The sequence below is a fragment of the Schistocerca cancellata genome, chromosome 7 (genome assembly GCF_023864275.1).
Source record: "Schistocerca cancellata isolate TAMUIC-IGC-003103 chromosome 7, iqSchCanc2.1, whole genome shotgun sequence".
NCBI lineage: Eukaryota > Metazoa > Arthropoda > Insecta > Orthoptera > Acrididae > Schistocerca > Schistocerca cancellata.
Window position 1 is genome coordinate 67,948,872 of NC_064632.1, and position 17,652 is coordinate 67,966,523.

General features: G+C 44.5%; 1 protein-coding gene across 2 annotated transcripts in view; it reads right to left on the reverse strand.

The window, feature by feature from the left end:
* LOC126092459 (NF-kappa-B inhibitor-interacting Ras-like protein 2) overlaps positions 1–17,652 on the reverse strand; it is a 63,786-nt gene that overhangs the window by 6,095 nt on the left and 40,039 nt on the right. For both annotated transcript variants that reach the window (XM_049908061.1, XM_049908060.1), the window contains exon 3: positions 1,618–1,884. In XM_049908061.1, the coding sequence (XP_049764018.1) occupies positions 1,618–1,884 (267 nt within the window). The remainder of the gene's footprint in view (positions 1–1,617; positions 1,885–17,652) is intronic.

Sequence of the window (17,652 nt, forward strand, 5' to 3'; positions counted from 1 at the left end):
AACAGATAGTCAGAGAACCAATCATGAAGGTAACGTCTTGGACCTCCTAGCAAAAAACAGAGCTGATCTTATCAAATCAGTTACCACAGAGGAAGATATTGGTGATGATAAGGCTGTGAAAGCAACTATGACTACAGGTTTTGCAAGGAATGTTAAGAAAGGTATGAAGTTATTTTTGCTTAGAAAGAGTAACAGGATCAAATTACTGAGTATCTGAGTAGGCAGCATCAAATGGTCAGTGATGAGGATGAAGATGTGGAGCATGAATGAAAAACCTTCAAATGCTTCATTCAACATGCCTTAGACAAGTATGTTCTGAACAAGGTTGTACAGGATGAGAAAGACCCACCATGGTTTAACATCCATGTTGGAACACTGCTATGTAAACAAAGAGAGATTCATCACAGCTTCAAGAGAAGTCAAAATCTAGCTGACAAACAAAAGCTGAACAAAGTTAGAATTAGTGTAAGAACAATGGTCGGATAGGTATATGGTCAACTTTGGTTTATTGGGAGAATTTTAGGAAAGAGTGGTTCACCTGTAAAGGAGACTGCAACCTGTTCTTGAGTACTGCTAGAGTGTTTGGGATCCATACCAGGTGAGACTGAAGAAAGACATCGAAGCAATTCAGAGAGGAGCTGCTAGGTTTGTTACCAGTTGAAGATGCATCTTATTCAGGCCATTCACAACTTGTTGCAACGTCAGACAATATCAACTCATTAGGTGAAAAGTTGTAAGAACAACCAATACAATTTTAGAGGTATTAAGGACTGTCAACATAGGAGCAACAGCAATGAGGACTCACATGCAGCAATCTTGCCTTGCCTGAAACTGTGTTTTTGTGTGTCCCCCATTTATTCACTGGACTGGAAAAGAGAGGCAAAATCAAGATATGTCATTCCTACTACAAGAACTAAACAACATGATATAACATTTCGATCATCATCACTTATTAACCAAACTTGGATCTCCTATTATACTCAGGAAGTCTCAAGTGATAATTCAAAAATGAAGTGAAGAAAATGTGTAGGAAAGGAAGATAGTTGTGCCTTTCTACTACAAGTAGTACAAGTTGGAGGAATTCCATTTGACAACCAGGCAGTCAGTAAATGCCAAATAGTGCATTCTCATCTGTGACACATGTTGCATAAAAGACAGCTGACTACAAATGATGCAATACTGATCTTTTACAGATGTACAGTCACAGTGGTGTGTGTGTGTGTGTGTGTGTGTGTGTGTGTGTGTGTGTTTTCTATTTCTGAAAGACAACTTCTTTGTCAGAATGCTTAAATGTTAAGTGGTCTTTTCATTGTGCTTGGCAATAACTTAGCACATCCTCTATGAGGTGAGTAGCAATCTATCTTTTTCATAATATTATTATAATTCCATCCTGAATTTTCCATTCTTTTATTCAGCTAAATATAGTGACAGGTCAAGACATTTCTTTTATTTTTCACAGATAATCATTTTTCTGGATGAGGCAGCAAATTCAGTGAACATGTCTCTTCCTTGAAGTGCCAAAATGTCACAATTGCTCATTATAGATGGGTTACTAACTCCAGTTTTAAAATCACTGGATGTACACACTAATAAAATAAGAACATAACTCAGTATTACCTCTTTCTTTTCTCTGTTCCTGTCTATATCCTTTTTTAATGCAATCAGGGCATCAAGAGACTCTGGTCTGTCAGTATCATAGACCAAAACATAGCCATCTGCAAGTCCAAAATACTGTCGTGGCAACTGCGGTTGATCTCGTGATGCTGGACTGTTTGGAAGTGGTTGATCTAAGCCACATATATCGTAGAACCGGACCTTTTCTCTTGTACCACGATCTGTTTCAATATTGGCTACATATATGTCTTCTATTGTTGAATGCAACTCCTGAAAAAAATTAGAGTTTTCTGAAATAAAAGTGTATTCAATTGGAGGAGCATAGATCGTGCAGTGTAGAATATAATAAAATTCATTCCCATGTTTCACTTTAATCATTCTTCTGTACTGCAATCTTCTTCTCTCTCCTCTCCAACTTCACACTCTTTACTCTATAGGTAAAGGTGACCAGGCATCTAACTAAATGAGCACTGTGTAATAAGAGGTTCTTCACCATAAGACACACAAGTGCAACCACAATGTGTCAACATTGTATGAGTGTTTTATATCACAATGAGTCTATGCAGGGAGATGGGCACATTCAAGGTGAATATGACTGTAAGATCGACAAGTTCCACAAGACAGACTGCACAAGAGTTGAAGGGTACTGTAAGTGACATTTCACAATTGATGTACTTATGCCAATGATTGAACTCAAATTTATTTTGTTTGGAGTTGTTGGAGCAACTGAATTACATTCTCCCCCAGGGTTTCAATTACCTCTCGTTGTGCCCTGAAATGAGAAATGTTCTTCCCACAATCCTTCCTGCCCCTCCCACAGTGGTATTCTGCCGTCCACCGAACCTACACAGTATATTCATCCATCCCTACACGACACCTGCTCCCAAACCCTTACCTCATGTTTCAAAGCCCTGTAATAGACCTAGATGCAAGACCTGTCCCATGCATCCTCCCACCCCCACCTACTCTGGCCACAAACATCACCTACCCCATCACAGGCACGGTTACCTCTGAAACCAGTCACGTGATCTACAAGCTGAGTTGCAACCACTGTGCTGCATTCTATATGGGCATGACAACCAACAAGGTGTCTGTCCATGTGAATGGCCACTGACAAACTGTGGCCAAGAAACAAATGGACCACCCTGTTGCTGAATGCATCGCCAAATATGACATCCTTCATTTCAATGACTGTTTCGCAGCCTGTGCCATATGGATCCTTCCCACCACCAACAGCAGTATTACAGGGAAAGTTCCCACCTGTGCAGTTCATGCACAGGTGGGAACTTTCCCTGTAATACACCCTCCTTGTCTCAACCTTTGTTAGTCACTGTCCTCACCCATCTAGCCCCTTCCCTATTCCCATTCCAGCACTACACAGCCGTCATTCCACCATCACACCCAGTAGTCTTTTTACTTCTCTTTTCCGCTATTCCCCCCCCCCCCCCTCACCTCTCTCCTGCCCTCTGTCTAACCGGCACCACTTCACTGTCTGCCACCCCCACCATACTATCCCTCCCCCAATGTTGACATAGGCTGTAATGGCTGAAAGCTTTATTTGTGACAGTCTTTTAGATATGCCTATCTGCGACTCAGTGACTCTGCTATATGCTGAGTAGCAACTTCCCTCTTCATAATATTGTTACACTCCAATCTGGATTTTCCATTGTTTGATTACTGTGTTTTACTTCGTAACTACTGTTAATCAGTTATAATCATCTTCAGATCAGTCCCAATGACACAAAAAGAAAAAGCATATAGTTACAAGAGAGAAAAATTAAATAATGATTAAAAAACATCTGGATAACTTCATCTTCACTGTGAAGATATTACACTTCTTCATATTACTGTGACATGGAAAATTCGGGAAGCAAAGATACAACCTATGATATGATGGACCTCAGACATTAGCTATTACATATCAGTGAACTCGAAGACAAACTATACAAACCAGTTAGATATTGTTGTGACATACTGGAGAGGATTTCATTAAATTTCCGATATGGAGGAAATCAATGAAACAGCGTACTGAGAAACAAGATGACTTACTTTTCACAATTGAACTGCTGTTCAGATAATAAATATCCCACCCAAATTCTGCAGTAATAGTTTCAACACTTTAATGCAAACACCTTTCATTTAACACTATAAGAAGGTCACAAAGCTCATATCTTACATGCAGAACTGGTGGTAAACATTGTACAATCACCAAACCAAACTATTGCTGTCCCCCTTTAAAAGAAGGAATGATAAATTGCAATATCCATTATGTAATTTGCTCTGCAGTCTACTCATTAACCTTACTTCACGTTTGAACCGTGTAATTATCTTGCAATATGGGTTACGGTGAGATGTTTTACACAGTACTTTTTTGGTTCTACTATGCAGTGAATTTGACATTACAAGAGTGTTACTGAATCTCATCATTCAGGAAATGCTACACTTATTTGTTACGGCGTATTTTGCACAACGTAGTTACGCAGTTCCTGTGACATAGTTATCCACTCATCTGTGAATGCCATCTCATATCTCTAAAATAATTCCTAGTGGAAGATTGTTCTAATAAATATGCCTTGTTAAAGTGTCTCACATTTGGTGTACCATGTTAGCATCCCACCTACTACACTTTCTCCGTTCTATCCCTGTTCACACCCACTAAATCCACCTCATCCAGTCACATCTGCTGCCCCTCTTTCTACACTTATTCGTCCTCAAACCTGCTACCCACAGTAATATACATACATTTATTAATGATTAGTTATTCTCTACTTTGACTTTCGTGACTTCCCACCAATTTTAGTGAGTTTTCGCCTTCCAATTTCGTTGTCTTCCTCAGATTTCATCTCTTTTTTTTCCCCACCCTGTGCATCCATTTCATACATTTCACACATATTTGGGTGTATTTCTGCGTAATTTTTCTCGGACGTAATTGTACTTTCTTACGTGTTTTTTTGCATTTTTGCACCACCATGGATCCTTGCTCCTTCAATCTGGGTCAATAAAGAAAAGTTTCCTTATACCTAGCCAGATCCCAGACCCACATACTGTCCCTGCGTTGCTACTTGGCTCATGAACCCCCCCCCCCCCCCCAATGGCCTTACCATCAAATTACCCATCTCTAGTTGCCACCCCTCCTTCCACAATGACTTCCACCTGTTCAGTAGCCCTCACTAACACAGTCCTGCAAAACCATATCAACCAAGCCCAATCCTCCTTGTAGTACCTTCTCTCCATCCGCAAAATTCTCCTGTTATGTAATCCCAAATTCCTGGAACCCATAACACACATTGAAACTCTCGCCCTGCAGGAACTTGAGCAACATGCACAACGCCACCTCAAAAAGCTATCCATCCTTCTCACTTCCTACTCTCACCTCGGAGTACCACTGTCCACCACTTCTACAACAACCTCCGAACCTCCACCACGCCCCCTCATAGCTGACAAACCCTGTTTCGCAGACCTACTACACTTATCCCACCCTCCAAAACTCCCTCCCACCACCACACAGAACACAAAACCTAAACAGACCCGCAACACAGTCATGAACCTTTCCTCCCGAAGCCTTAGTCCCACAGAAATATCAGTCCTTCCCAAAGGTCTCATCTTTTGTCCCACTCCCAAATCCAACCATGCAGGACTAGTTAAAGACCTTCTCTCCTTCTCCCGGTCCCTACAGTGGAAACACTGAACCTTGCCTAACTCGGTTCACTCCTCCATACAACCGTGATCCACCCCCACTGCCTCCAAACCACGCCCTGTTAACTTTCCAGAATTTCTTATCTTTGAACCTTACCTCACCATCATTCCCCAAATCCCTCAATATGCATACTAACCTTACTTCTGCAGAAAGAACCGCAGTCCACCATCTAAAAACTAATCCCGATCTTATAATCCTATCTTCAGACAAAAGATCCACCACCATAGTTTTGAACCGCAAGGATTACGTGGCAGAAGGACTCCATCAGCTGTCAAATACTTCCACCTACAAACCATGCCACAGTGATTCCATTCCAGCAATCTAGCAGCATATCCAGTCACTACTCAAATCGTTAGGCCCAGTCCAGAACCTCTCCCCAGAGTCCATCTCTCTACTTACCCCTACCACTCCCCACACTCCCACCTTCTACATGCTTCCTAAAGTCCATCAACCCAACCACCCAGAATGCCCCATTGTGGCCGGTTACTGTGCCCCCACTGAGAGAATCTCTGCTCTTGTAGACCAACACCTTCAACCTATTACCCGGAACCTATCCTCCTATATAAAAGATACCAACCATTTCCTCGAATGACTCTCCACAGTTCCTTTTCCTTTACCACATGGTGCCCTGCTCATCACTATTGATGCCATCTCCCTGTACACTAACATTCCTAATGCCCATGGCCTTACTGCTAATGAACACTACCTTTCCAGACGCCCTATGGATTCCAAACCAACAACCTCCATCCTAGTCTCCATGACCATCCCCGCCCAAAATTACTTCTCCTTTGAAGGCATTACCTACAAACAAATCTGTGGTACGGCTATGGGCACCCGCATGGCACCATCCTATGCTAACCTATTCACGGGCCATCTAGAGGAATCCTTCCTAAAAACTCAGAATCCTAAGCCCCTCACTGGTTCAGATTCATTGATGACATCTTTGCTATCTGGATTGACTTCCTCCAGAACCTCAACAACTTCTCCCCCATTTGCTTCACCTGGTCCTACTCAACCCAACAAGCCACCTTCCTAGATGTTGACCTCCACCTCAGAGATGGCTACATTAGTACCTCTGTCCATATCAAACCTACTAACCACCAGCAATACTTCCACTTCGACAGCTGCCACCCGTTTCATACCAAGAAGTCCCTTCCATACAGCCTAGCCACCCGTGATCGTCGTATCTGCAGTACTGAGCAGTTCCTCTCTAAAGATACCGAGGGTCTCACTGAAGCCTTCACTGACCGTAATTATCCTCCCATCCTTGTATAAAAACAAATCTTCCGTGCCTTACTTTTCCAGTCTCCTACCACCTCCAAAAGTCCCACAGTCCGGCCACAGAGGAGCATTCCCCTCGTAACTCAGTACCGTCCGGGACTGGAGCAACTGAATTACATTCTCCGCCAGGGTTTCGATTACTTCTCGTCGTGCCCTGAAATGAGAACTGTCCTACCCACTATTCTTCCCACCTCTCCTACCGTCCACCAAACCTACACAATATACTTGTCCGTCCTTACATAACCCCTGCTCCCAATCCCTTACCTCATGGCTCATACCCCTGTAATAAACCTAGATGCAAGACCTGTCCCATACATCCTCCTACCACCACCTACTCCAGTCCGGTCACTAACATCACCTATCCCATCAAAGGCAGGGCTACCTGTGAAACCAGTCATGTGATTTAAAGCTCAGCTGCAACCACTGTGCTGCATTCTATGTAGGCATGACAACCAACAAGATGTCTGTCTGCATGAATGGTTACCAACAAACTGTAGCCAAAAAACAAGTGGACCACCCTGTAGCTGAACACGCTGCCAAACATGATAAGCCTCATCTCAATGACTGCTTCACAGCCTGTGCCATATGGATCCTTCCCACCAACACCAACTTTTTTTAATTGCGCAGGTGGGAACTTTCCCTGCAATACATCCTACATTCCCATAACCCTCCTGGCCTCAACCTTCGTTAGTCACTGTCCTCACCCATCGAGCCCCCTCCCTGTTCCCATTCCAGCACTGCACAGCCGTCATTTCACCGCCACACTCAGTCTTTTAATTTATTTTTTTTTCTCTCCTTTCCACTAATTACCCCCTCCCCCCTCTGCACCTTCTCTCCTGCCCTCCGTCTAAACTGCAACACTTCACTGTCTGCCACTCCCACCATACTATCCCTCCACCTCCCCGCCCCAGCCTCCTCCTTACCGCCATCCAGTCACCACTCCCATCATGCACTGCTGCTGCCGCTCGCAGTGTAGTTTCAGCTCTCTGAGACTGCAGATTTGTGTGCAAGTTGTGTGTGTGTGTGTGTGTGTGTGTGTGTGTGTGTGTGTCTACTACTGACAAAGGCCTTAATGACCGAATTGTGTGAATCTTTTCATTGTGCCTATCACGACTCAGCACCTCCGCTATATGGTAGCAACTTTCCTTCTCTCGTATTGTTACATTCCATCCTGGATTTTCCATTGTTTGATGTTATTATCCAAGGAATTTAACTGATGGCCTCTTGCTCAATGGCAGTGGTCGCTGCACCTGTGAAATGCAGTCATGTAAAGTAGAAACTCAATATAACGCTGGTGTCAGGAGACATGCTTTAGTCTTGCTTTATAGCATAAATTTGGTATATCAAGTGAGCTGTGAAATGTCAACACAGAAAGCTTTGGAATGCATCTTATACAAGGGCACGGTGAAGCATAATGTCTCCAAGCTCTTTATGTGAAAATTCTTAAAGCTTTTTAAAGAAAACAAACATTATTAAAAAGCTACATCTTCATTCTTCATCTACATATTTGCAGCTGCAGGCCCATGTCACTAGAGGTCTCCAAATTGTAGTATTTAACACAGCAGTATGTAATGTAACTACTTCGGGCATGGTTTCCAAAACTTAAAGAATGCCTACACGGACTTCACTTTGATAGTGATGTACAGTGCAAGCAGAGGTGAAGTTGTGGCTCCACTAACAAAGTCAAACATGCCACAATGATGGTATCACCAAACTGGCATCTCGTAGGGTGAAATTTATTTGTTGCCTGGGTGGCTATATTGAGAAATAAATAAGTGGACATGAAGAACAAAGATGTAGAATGTTAATAAAATTTGTTTTATTTAAAAAATGTTAGTAGGCTCCACATAAATTCAGAGGCAGTACTTTTCAGTACTTCATCATAAAAGTCATACTGTGCTATATAATGTACACACAGCAATCGATAAACTTCACTGAAATGGCAACCCAACAATAAGACTACAGTAGATCCAAATAAAATAATGTGCTGCACTACAATGTGTATAATATTAACTGAATTTTCCACTGGAGCTCGATAGAACATGATAAAAATAAAAAAGGAATGACCCTCCTAATGTTCTGCAAATAAATATTTATTTGGTCACAAACCAGTTCTCAGCTTCTCAGGCTACCTTCAGGTGACAACTGAATGTCGCAAACCCAGGTAAACATGAAGTGCGAATGACACAGATATTTTTTGCACAAAAGATACGAAAATGACAGTCATAATGTACTCCCTATGGAACATCCACAACTGTTGCTAAAATTTTTCATGATGAATAAATCTGCTTCAGTCATACTCCACTAATCCTTTATTTACCTAAATAATGTTATTTTTATTTTACCTAAATAAAGGATTAATCAAGGACAACTGGAGTGGCTTTATTCATCATGAAAAATGACAGTGTTTATACAGGAATACTGTATGCTAGTTAATATGAATCCTATGAATCCTGGACTGTATGGTCTACCCAAATTACAAATAGATAGTGTCATAATTCTCTGCTCCATATTGCCTACTTATGAAAGAGCTTTACCATATCATTAAAAAGAAAACCAATTTTAAACTATGTTTGGTAACAAACATTCTATGGCTCTTGTTGACAAAATTAAAGATATGAAAATCCCACCAAGTTATAAACTAGCATCATTCAATGTCACTAGTCCTAAACTACCAGAAATTTTTATGTGCAGTTGCGAACAAGTTTTCTTTAAGAAACAGCCATTTAACTGTAAGATTAAGTATTGGTTCAGATATGTCGAAGTGCAGTGTCTGTGAACTCTTAACACTACACAGTAGGATACATTACTACAGCATTTAAACTCACACAAACAAAGATTTGGTTTTGCAATGGAGCTGGGCGGCTTTCCTATAGTACTAGTACAAGAAAACAAATGTTTAGCATTTAAAGAAAAGACATAGCTAATGATATGGTAATTCTTGCATGCTCACAGCATCCACACTGCTTTTCATTCAATAGTGCATCCCCTCATATCTGTTCCATTATCCAAATCAAAAAGAACTACAAACCATCAAAAAACCATCAAACAAATCACTTTCAGCAATAGCTGTAGTTTTGTCCTGATTATGGTAACAATATTCTACTAAAAAATAAAATTAGACCGTTCTGTACGCTGGCCAACAGCAACCATTCAGTAGTTACGAAGTCTGGTGCAAAATTCGATATATTGGCAACATTTCAGACAATCTCGGAAAAAGTTTGTCTCATAACTACAGACCTGCATATTATAATATCAATAACATATCAAAATTTTTATTCGATAGTGAAGACAAATTGCAATTCTTGGCACACAGTGGTGTACATAAAATCACTTGCAAGAAGTGTACATTAGTCAGGCAGGCAGAGTTGCGGCAATTATGATACGTGAAGATTGGAGAGAAGCTGGCAATTAAGGAAGTAAAATATGACCTTTGCTAATCATCTTTTAGCAGAAAACCATTCATTCATATGATGTAGAATATGTAGAATGTGAAGTTTACATTTTGTCAAGAAAAGCAGAAAGATGACCCAACTGGAAATCAACAACCTAATATTAAATGATCAGACTCAATTTCCATTTTCCCCTTCATTAAATTAACTCTTCATTAGATAGACTAGATTTCTTTCTCTCTTTCTTGGGCCTTTGTCCTGCTTCAATGCAGGGTCAGCCTTGTTACTATTGATTTGGCAGTGTTAGTTGCAGAGGGTGGCCAGATGCCCTTCCAGTCGCCACCCCAAGGGCCCCCCCCCCCCCCCCCCAGGACAGATTTAGTGTACCCCAGCTGTTTGTGTCTAGTGTAAGCCATGTAATAGTGCGAACATTGCCAAATGTCTGCAAGTCATGTAACTGAGGTGGGATGTGGGGACAAGCCCGGTATTCACATAGCGAGATGTGGAAAACTGACCACATCCAGGCTGGCTGGCATACCGGCTTTCATCGTTAATCTGCTTGCAGATTTGATCCGGAGCCGGCCTACCCTGGCGGGTTATTAGATATACTAGATTCCAACCATAAATTCATCTTGTTTTCATCATTTGTTAAATGTATCTCCATGTAAAAACTTTGTTTACCTCTTTTTTAGTTAACGTAATTATTGTTATATTTTTCTATGTAAACACTGTCATTTCTGTATCTTTTGTACAAGCAAGATCTGTATCACATTTTATGTTTATATATGTTTGCAACACCTGAAGATTGCCTGAAAAGCCAAAAGCTGGTTCGTAATCAAATAAATATAATTCTGCACAATAGTAGGAAGTGTTTTCCTTTTTAATATTAGTATAAAAATTCACTACAAAACACACAACTATTTACAACAGTGTCTGCAAGCTTCTTTTTGTGTGTTATCTCATGCATTTTCGTTTGTGTATTGCTTTATTTTCATCAGGTACAACTGCTAAACATGGTTCACTCTGTCTCTCCATCAAAATAATCACTTTGTTTATAATGTCCACAGTTTCATGTGTATATGTTGGCCTGCATTACAACTCCCATTTCATACAGTATCAATAATATTCTTGTAACCTATTATCTCTGAAATCAGATCCCCATAGTCCATGAATGTCCAACAATTCAAGTCTTAAAGATCAATACTGCACTGTAGAACATCACATACCAACTGGATGTTATTGTTGTTGTAACCTGAGTCAACACGTTTTTCATCTGCTGCATTTCCTTCAATGGAACACTTGTTCCAGCAACTCCGAACAGTCATCAAACTGATGATTTGCATTGTCAGTCTAGTACCAAGCGCCGCAGTTTACGAATCCGCGCCAGACGGCATGGACCTCGATTACCACTACAGGTCTTTCCAGCCGTTGCGCCGTAAGCCACGGCTGCGCAGACACTCCTGGCCCGCGTATAATGTGAGGGCACCACGGTGGAGCACATGGTCCCAGCGGTCAATAGCAACGTACTCTATCAGGTATTTAAGCACCTGCTTCTCGCTCAGCAGGCAGTCTGATATTCGTGTTACTCTATCGACATCTCGCCTACACACAGTGTGTTTACTTGGTTTCCGTGTACAGTGGACGTTGTGAATTCACGAGGTTTTGCTTGTGAGCCCATTACTATTTGCGTGTTGTTGTTCGTTAGGTCTTCTTCGGTCATCTGTCATTGTTCGTGTCCATCCTTCCCCATTTGTTTTGTTTCTTCGCGGGCCGCTTCCATTTGGTCCCACCGCGCTTTCATTCTTGGCAACCCCACGACCAGAACGGTCGTGGTTACAACATTTTGGCGACAAGGTAAATGGTGGTTGCTGTTAGCATGGAGGCGAAGTTGGTCTGTCTTCTGGAGCAACAGCAGCAGCTCATGCAGCAGCAACGGCTCCAGAAAGACATCTTACAACAGTCGCTGTGGTTGCTAACGGACGAAGACAATGCCCAGGACGCATTACCACAACAGCTTCCGAGTCCTCAGGTGTCCAATGCTTTCCCACATCCGCCATCGTTCCCACCATTTAATGACACTAAAGAAGACTGGGAAACATACTTACATTCACTGAAACAACATTTCATGGCTTTTCAAGTCACAGATGACTCCTTGCAGCGGTCGCTGTTTCTGTCTTGGGCCTCCCCAGACAGTTCTTTCTTCTCCACAAGTTGGCACCATTGTCCAATCCTGTGGCTCTCTCTTTCTAGGAGATATGCCTTTTGCTGATGAACTATTATTCCCAACACTACGATGTGGTCGCCTCTTGGCTGGAGTTCCACCAATACGATAAACAGCCTGGTCAATCATATCGTTCCTCGGTCATGGACTTGCAGGGTCTCAGGTGTCGATGAGATTTCTACACGCACCAATGAGCAGTGTAAGGCTTCGTAGGTGGACTCCCTGATCCAGGATGTGGTGGTTCAGCTGGCTCCTGATTCTGAGGTCCGCACTACGGTGTTGAAACTCGATAACCCCTCCTTGGAAGAGATTCTCCGCATTGCGCACTCCTTTGAAACTGCTCAGGCAGCTAATGAGCGTCTTATGGCGCGGCCGCAAGTGGCGGCGATCGATGCTTCTCAGCAGGTTCCGCCCTCACAAAGTCGACGTGGTCCTGCCGACTGAGGCCAGTGCCATCGGGACTCCTCTTTGTCCGACGTCTCTATGGCATCAGCACCGCTGGTCACGCGGCCCACTTCCATCTTGCCCACATTGCTTTACCACACATTCTCGAGCTGATTGTCGCCACCGCTGGAAAACGTGCATCCTGTGTAACAAGGAGGGCCACATCCGATCAGTTTGTCATAGTCGCTCGACTCACTCCAGTCCTGCCCCTCCTGCGCCTCAAGATACCGTCCATGCTCTGCAATCAGGAGTCCCACAAGATGACTCATCAGCGCGGAAGTTTTTCCTCCCCCTCCGCCTATTCACTGAGGATGTCAGTTTTCAGGTCGACACTGGGCCACCGTCTCCCTGATTAATATGGCGATATATACCACCTGGGCACTCCTGAGTTGTCACCTCCCTCTTTGCATTTAGTCGCCTACAGAGACGGTTCCATTCCCCTTCGTGGGCAGTTCGTCGTCCAGGTGACGTAAAAACGTGTTCCCCGGCTCCTTACCATATTTGTCGTCAACCATCCATTGGCTTCGAGTATATTTGGCATGGATGCGTTTCGGCTGTTTGGCTTTTCAATTTCCGATGAAGTTAAGGTTGTTTCCACGGCTGTTCCTTTTCAAGAATTGGACGATCTGTGCTCTGCTTTTGCGTCGTCGTTTGCAACGGATCTCGGATGTGCTTCTGATTTTCAGGCGCACATCACACTTCGGCCCGATGCGCAGCCTCGCTTTTTCGGTCCCGACGCCTTACGGCCGGCAGTTAAGAAGGAACTTGATCGGCTCCAGGCCGCTGGTGTTCTGGAGCCTGTGACATACAGTGCCTGAGCGCCACCATTGGTGGTCATACGGAAATCCAATGGGTCCCTTCGCCTGCGTGGGGACTTCAGCGCTAATGTCAATGCTCAGTCCCTAGTTGACACTTATCCCATTCCCTGACAGGAAGACCTTCTTGCCAAGTTTGCCAGGAGGAGAGTACTCTTCCAAGATCGACCTGGCTGAGGCATACCTCCAGTTACCCTTGGATGCCAATTCCCAGAACATCTTGGTTATCAATACGCCTTTCGGATTGTACAAGTACAAGTGCCTTCCATTTGGTGTCTTTTCAGTGCCAGCCATTTTCCAGCAGTTCCTGGAGCAGCTTACGCAGCCGATCCCTGGATCTGGATGACACCTTGATCACCAGGTGTTCCCACCAGGAACATTTGCAAAACCTCAGCGTCTTATTTCATGCTCTGCATTCTGCAGGTTTACACTGTCAGCTGGACAAGTGTTGGTTTTTTTTTTTTTTTTTCTTTCCCCCTCCCCCCCCCCCCTCAACCGGAAGTGGAATACTTATGCCATTGGCTTACCAAAGATGGCATTCGCCCTTTAGGTTGTAATGTCACATGCCATTGAGGCCCTTCCTCGTCCCAAGGACTTATCTGAACTCCAGGTCGTTTTGAGCAAGGTTACTTATTACTTAAAGTTCTTACCCCAGGTTGCCACTGTTGCTCAACCCCCAATCACTTGCATCGCAAAGGGGTGCCTTCTGATGGGACTCCTGTGACCAGACTTTTCTCCGTTTAAAGGCGATGCTGAAGTCCGCCCCTTGCCTTACCCCCTTCTCTCCGAACCGCCCCTTGGTCGTGGCGGATGATGCATCAGCATACGGCATTGGGGGCGTCCTCATGCATCGGAATGGCTCTGAACAGCCCACCACTTATGCATCTAAGACGTTGACCCTAGCACAATGGAACTACTCCCAGATTGAAAAGGAGGCCCTGGCGATCGTGTTCTCCATCCAAAAATTTCACACCTATCTCTTTGCGGCAAAGTTCACCCTCCTAACAGACCATAAACCCTTAGTTACACTTTTTGGACCCCACTCTCACCTTCCAGAGCAGACGGCTCAACGTCTCCAGCACTCGGCGTTATTTTTACAAAATTACACTTACACCATCCAGTATAAGCCCACCACCCACCACGCTAACATATACGCTTTGTCGTCATGTCTCCCAGCACGCCCCGATCCTGTGTTTGACCAACAGGAGGTCCTCTGATTTCACAATTTCTACGGCTACCCGCTGTGACCCTACATTGCGGCAGGTTCTCCACTACGTTGTCCATGGGTGGCCCTCCTATATTACTCGGCAGATGTGGATCGATTTCAGCCCCTGGTGCCACCTGTCCTACAGGCTCTCCGTGGTTGATGAGGTCCTTCTGTTGGCCATGGAGTCGGATGCCCATCGGGTGGTCACCCCTCCAGATTTGGGGCATAAAGTGCTCAGTTTGTTACACAGTGGGCACCGGGTATGTAACGCATGAAAGTAAAGTTTTGGCTCGCCGGCAAGTGTATTGGCCCGGCATCAAAGGCAATACTGACCGCCTGGTCTGCGGGTGCACTGTGTGTGCGTATCACCAGGCAAGACCCCCCCTCAGTCATTCGGACCCTGGCCTGTGCCTTGCCAGCCCTGGTATCACATCCATCTCGATTTTGCGGGCCCGTTTTTGGGGTCCAAGTGGTTACTTATCATTGATGCCTACTCCAAATACCCATTTGTCATCCGATTGGCATCCACCACCACGGAGGCCACACTCACGGCCCTGGCCCAGGTTCTCGCCAAAGAGGGCCTGCCTCACACATTGGTCTCCGATAATGGCCCCCAATTCACAGCATCCTCCTTCCACGACTTCTGTCAGGCCAACGGTATCAAAACATATCTGTAGACCGCCTTTCCACCCTACCTCAAATGGCGGGGTGGAGAGGTTTGTCCACACATTTAAATAACAGCTGACGAAGGCGGTCGATACCTCTCCAACCACATTGGCCCTGAGCCTGTTTTTGAGCATCTATTGCACCACGCCAATTGACAGCTGCAGTCCGGCGGAACTCCTACATGGGTGACAGCCGTGGAACCTGCTCCTTTTGCTGATGCCGTCCCCCTCCCGCCCCCACTCCCAGCCCTCTCAGCATTTCGCCCCTGGCACAGCCATGTGGGTCCATATGTATGGGAGCAAGATGGGTTGGATGCCAGCCATGGCCGTCACGGCCCACGGGTTGTGTGCGATGTCGGTGCAGATGTAGAAAGGGTTGGAGCGCCGCCATCATAACCAGCTCCACCCACGTGTCCCTGCAGGATTGCATCCGTCACTGCCACCTCCTCCTCCTCCTCCTCCTCCTCCTCCACTACCTCCTTCAGGTACACACGTGGTCCTTGAGTCACCACAACTGCCCCTGGTTGCTGCCTCCCCTTGGGCCTGCTGTCCCCCCCCACCCCCGCCCCCATGTGGATCAGCAGCTCCCTCTGCCGCCCTGGCCTCTGGGTCAGTCGTCATTGACACCTCGGATGTCCCTTCCTCCCAGCCACCGGCGGTAAACGAGCCTGAGTCTTCTCCCATCTGTTGACCGCCTCGGCACCGTGCGGGGTGTTTCCGCCCCTACACACAAGTTTCACGGGGGAGGGATCTGGTACTGAGCGACGTGGGTTTCAAATCCGCGCCAGATGGCATGGATCTCAATTACCCCTTGGGGTCTCTCCAGCCGTTGCACCATAAGTCACAGCTGCAAGCGCGCTCCTGACCTGCATATAATATGAGGGCACCACGGTGGAGCATGTGGTCCCAGTGGCCAATAGCAACGTACTCTATCAGGTATTTAGACACCTGCTTCTCACTCAGCAGGCAGTCTGATATTCACATTAGTCTATCGACATCTCGCCTACAGATAGCACGTTTACTTGGTTTCCGTGTACGAGCGGACGTTGTGGATTCGTGAGGTTTTGCTTGTGACCCCATTGCTATTTGCGTGTTGTTGTTTGTTAGTTTTGTTTATTAGGTCTTGTTCAGTCATCCGTCGTTGTTCGTGCCCGTCCTTCCCTATTCATTTTGTTTGTTCGCAGGCCGCTCCCATTTGGTCCCGCCATGCTTATGTTCTTGGCAACCCCGCGACCATTCCGGTCCTGGTTACCACAGTCAGGCCTACTCAATATGTATCATTCTGCAGAATTACAGATTTTAAGAAAATTTCCTCATTGGAATTTGCAATTAAAATAAGCAGTTCATGATGATAATGTGCCATTAATGCTTATATGTTGTCCTGATCAAGTGGGTGAATTAATGTCATCACATCTTTAAGCACAAACAAAGAATATATTTTTCCAACTTCTGACAGCAACGTCAACAGACAGATACGCTGGACAGTAATCAAGTATTAGTAAAGCTTCTTCCCTCAGCTTAAGTGATCGTACCTGTAGTCTAGGTGTAGCGTATTTGACTAGTAATAAAAAAGTTCTGGGTTCCAGCCAATGCTTAAATTGTGAATAAAAATCATCAGCAATGCTGACAAAAGACTTCCAGCATAAGGAGTCATCCTTGTTCTGCCAGCGACCTTGCTAAAGAGAGCACAGCAGAACACAAAGATTCAGAACACCCATTTGCCCTTGGGGTGGGAAACTGGCACTAAAATGTGGAAAAAATCAGTAATGGTTAACAGCATGAGAAAGCAACAGGCAATAGGAACCAAACAATCAACGTATATCCACAAGACATGTGATCTGTAATTTCTCCTTGGCAAAAAATTTCATGTTAGCCCCCCATTCAGACCTCTGGGAGACAACCACTACAAGGGATATGAAACCATGAGAAAAAGACTGGGTAATCTGTGAATAACAGTAACAGTCTATGGGCTGGGTGTGAAAAGTCAGAAGTTCAAACATAGCAGGAAGGCTAGAAAATCTGAAAAAGGGAAAGCAAAGGCTCAATCTACATATAGTGGGGTTCAGTGAAGTGAAATGAGAAGAAGGTAATGATTTCTGGTCAGACGAATACATGGAAATATTAACAGCATCAAAAAATGGTATAATGGGAGTAGGATTCATTAAGTATAGGATGACACGGCTGAGAGTGAGTTATTGTAAACAGTTCAGTAATAGGGCTGTTCTCATCAGAATCGACAGCAGACCAATTTCAACAACCATAATTCAAATGTAAATATCAACATCACTAGCAGAAGATATGGAGGTAGAGAAACTA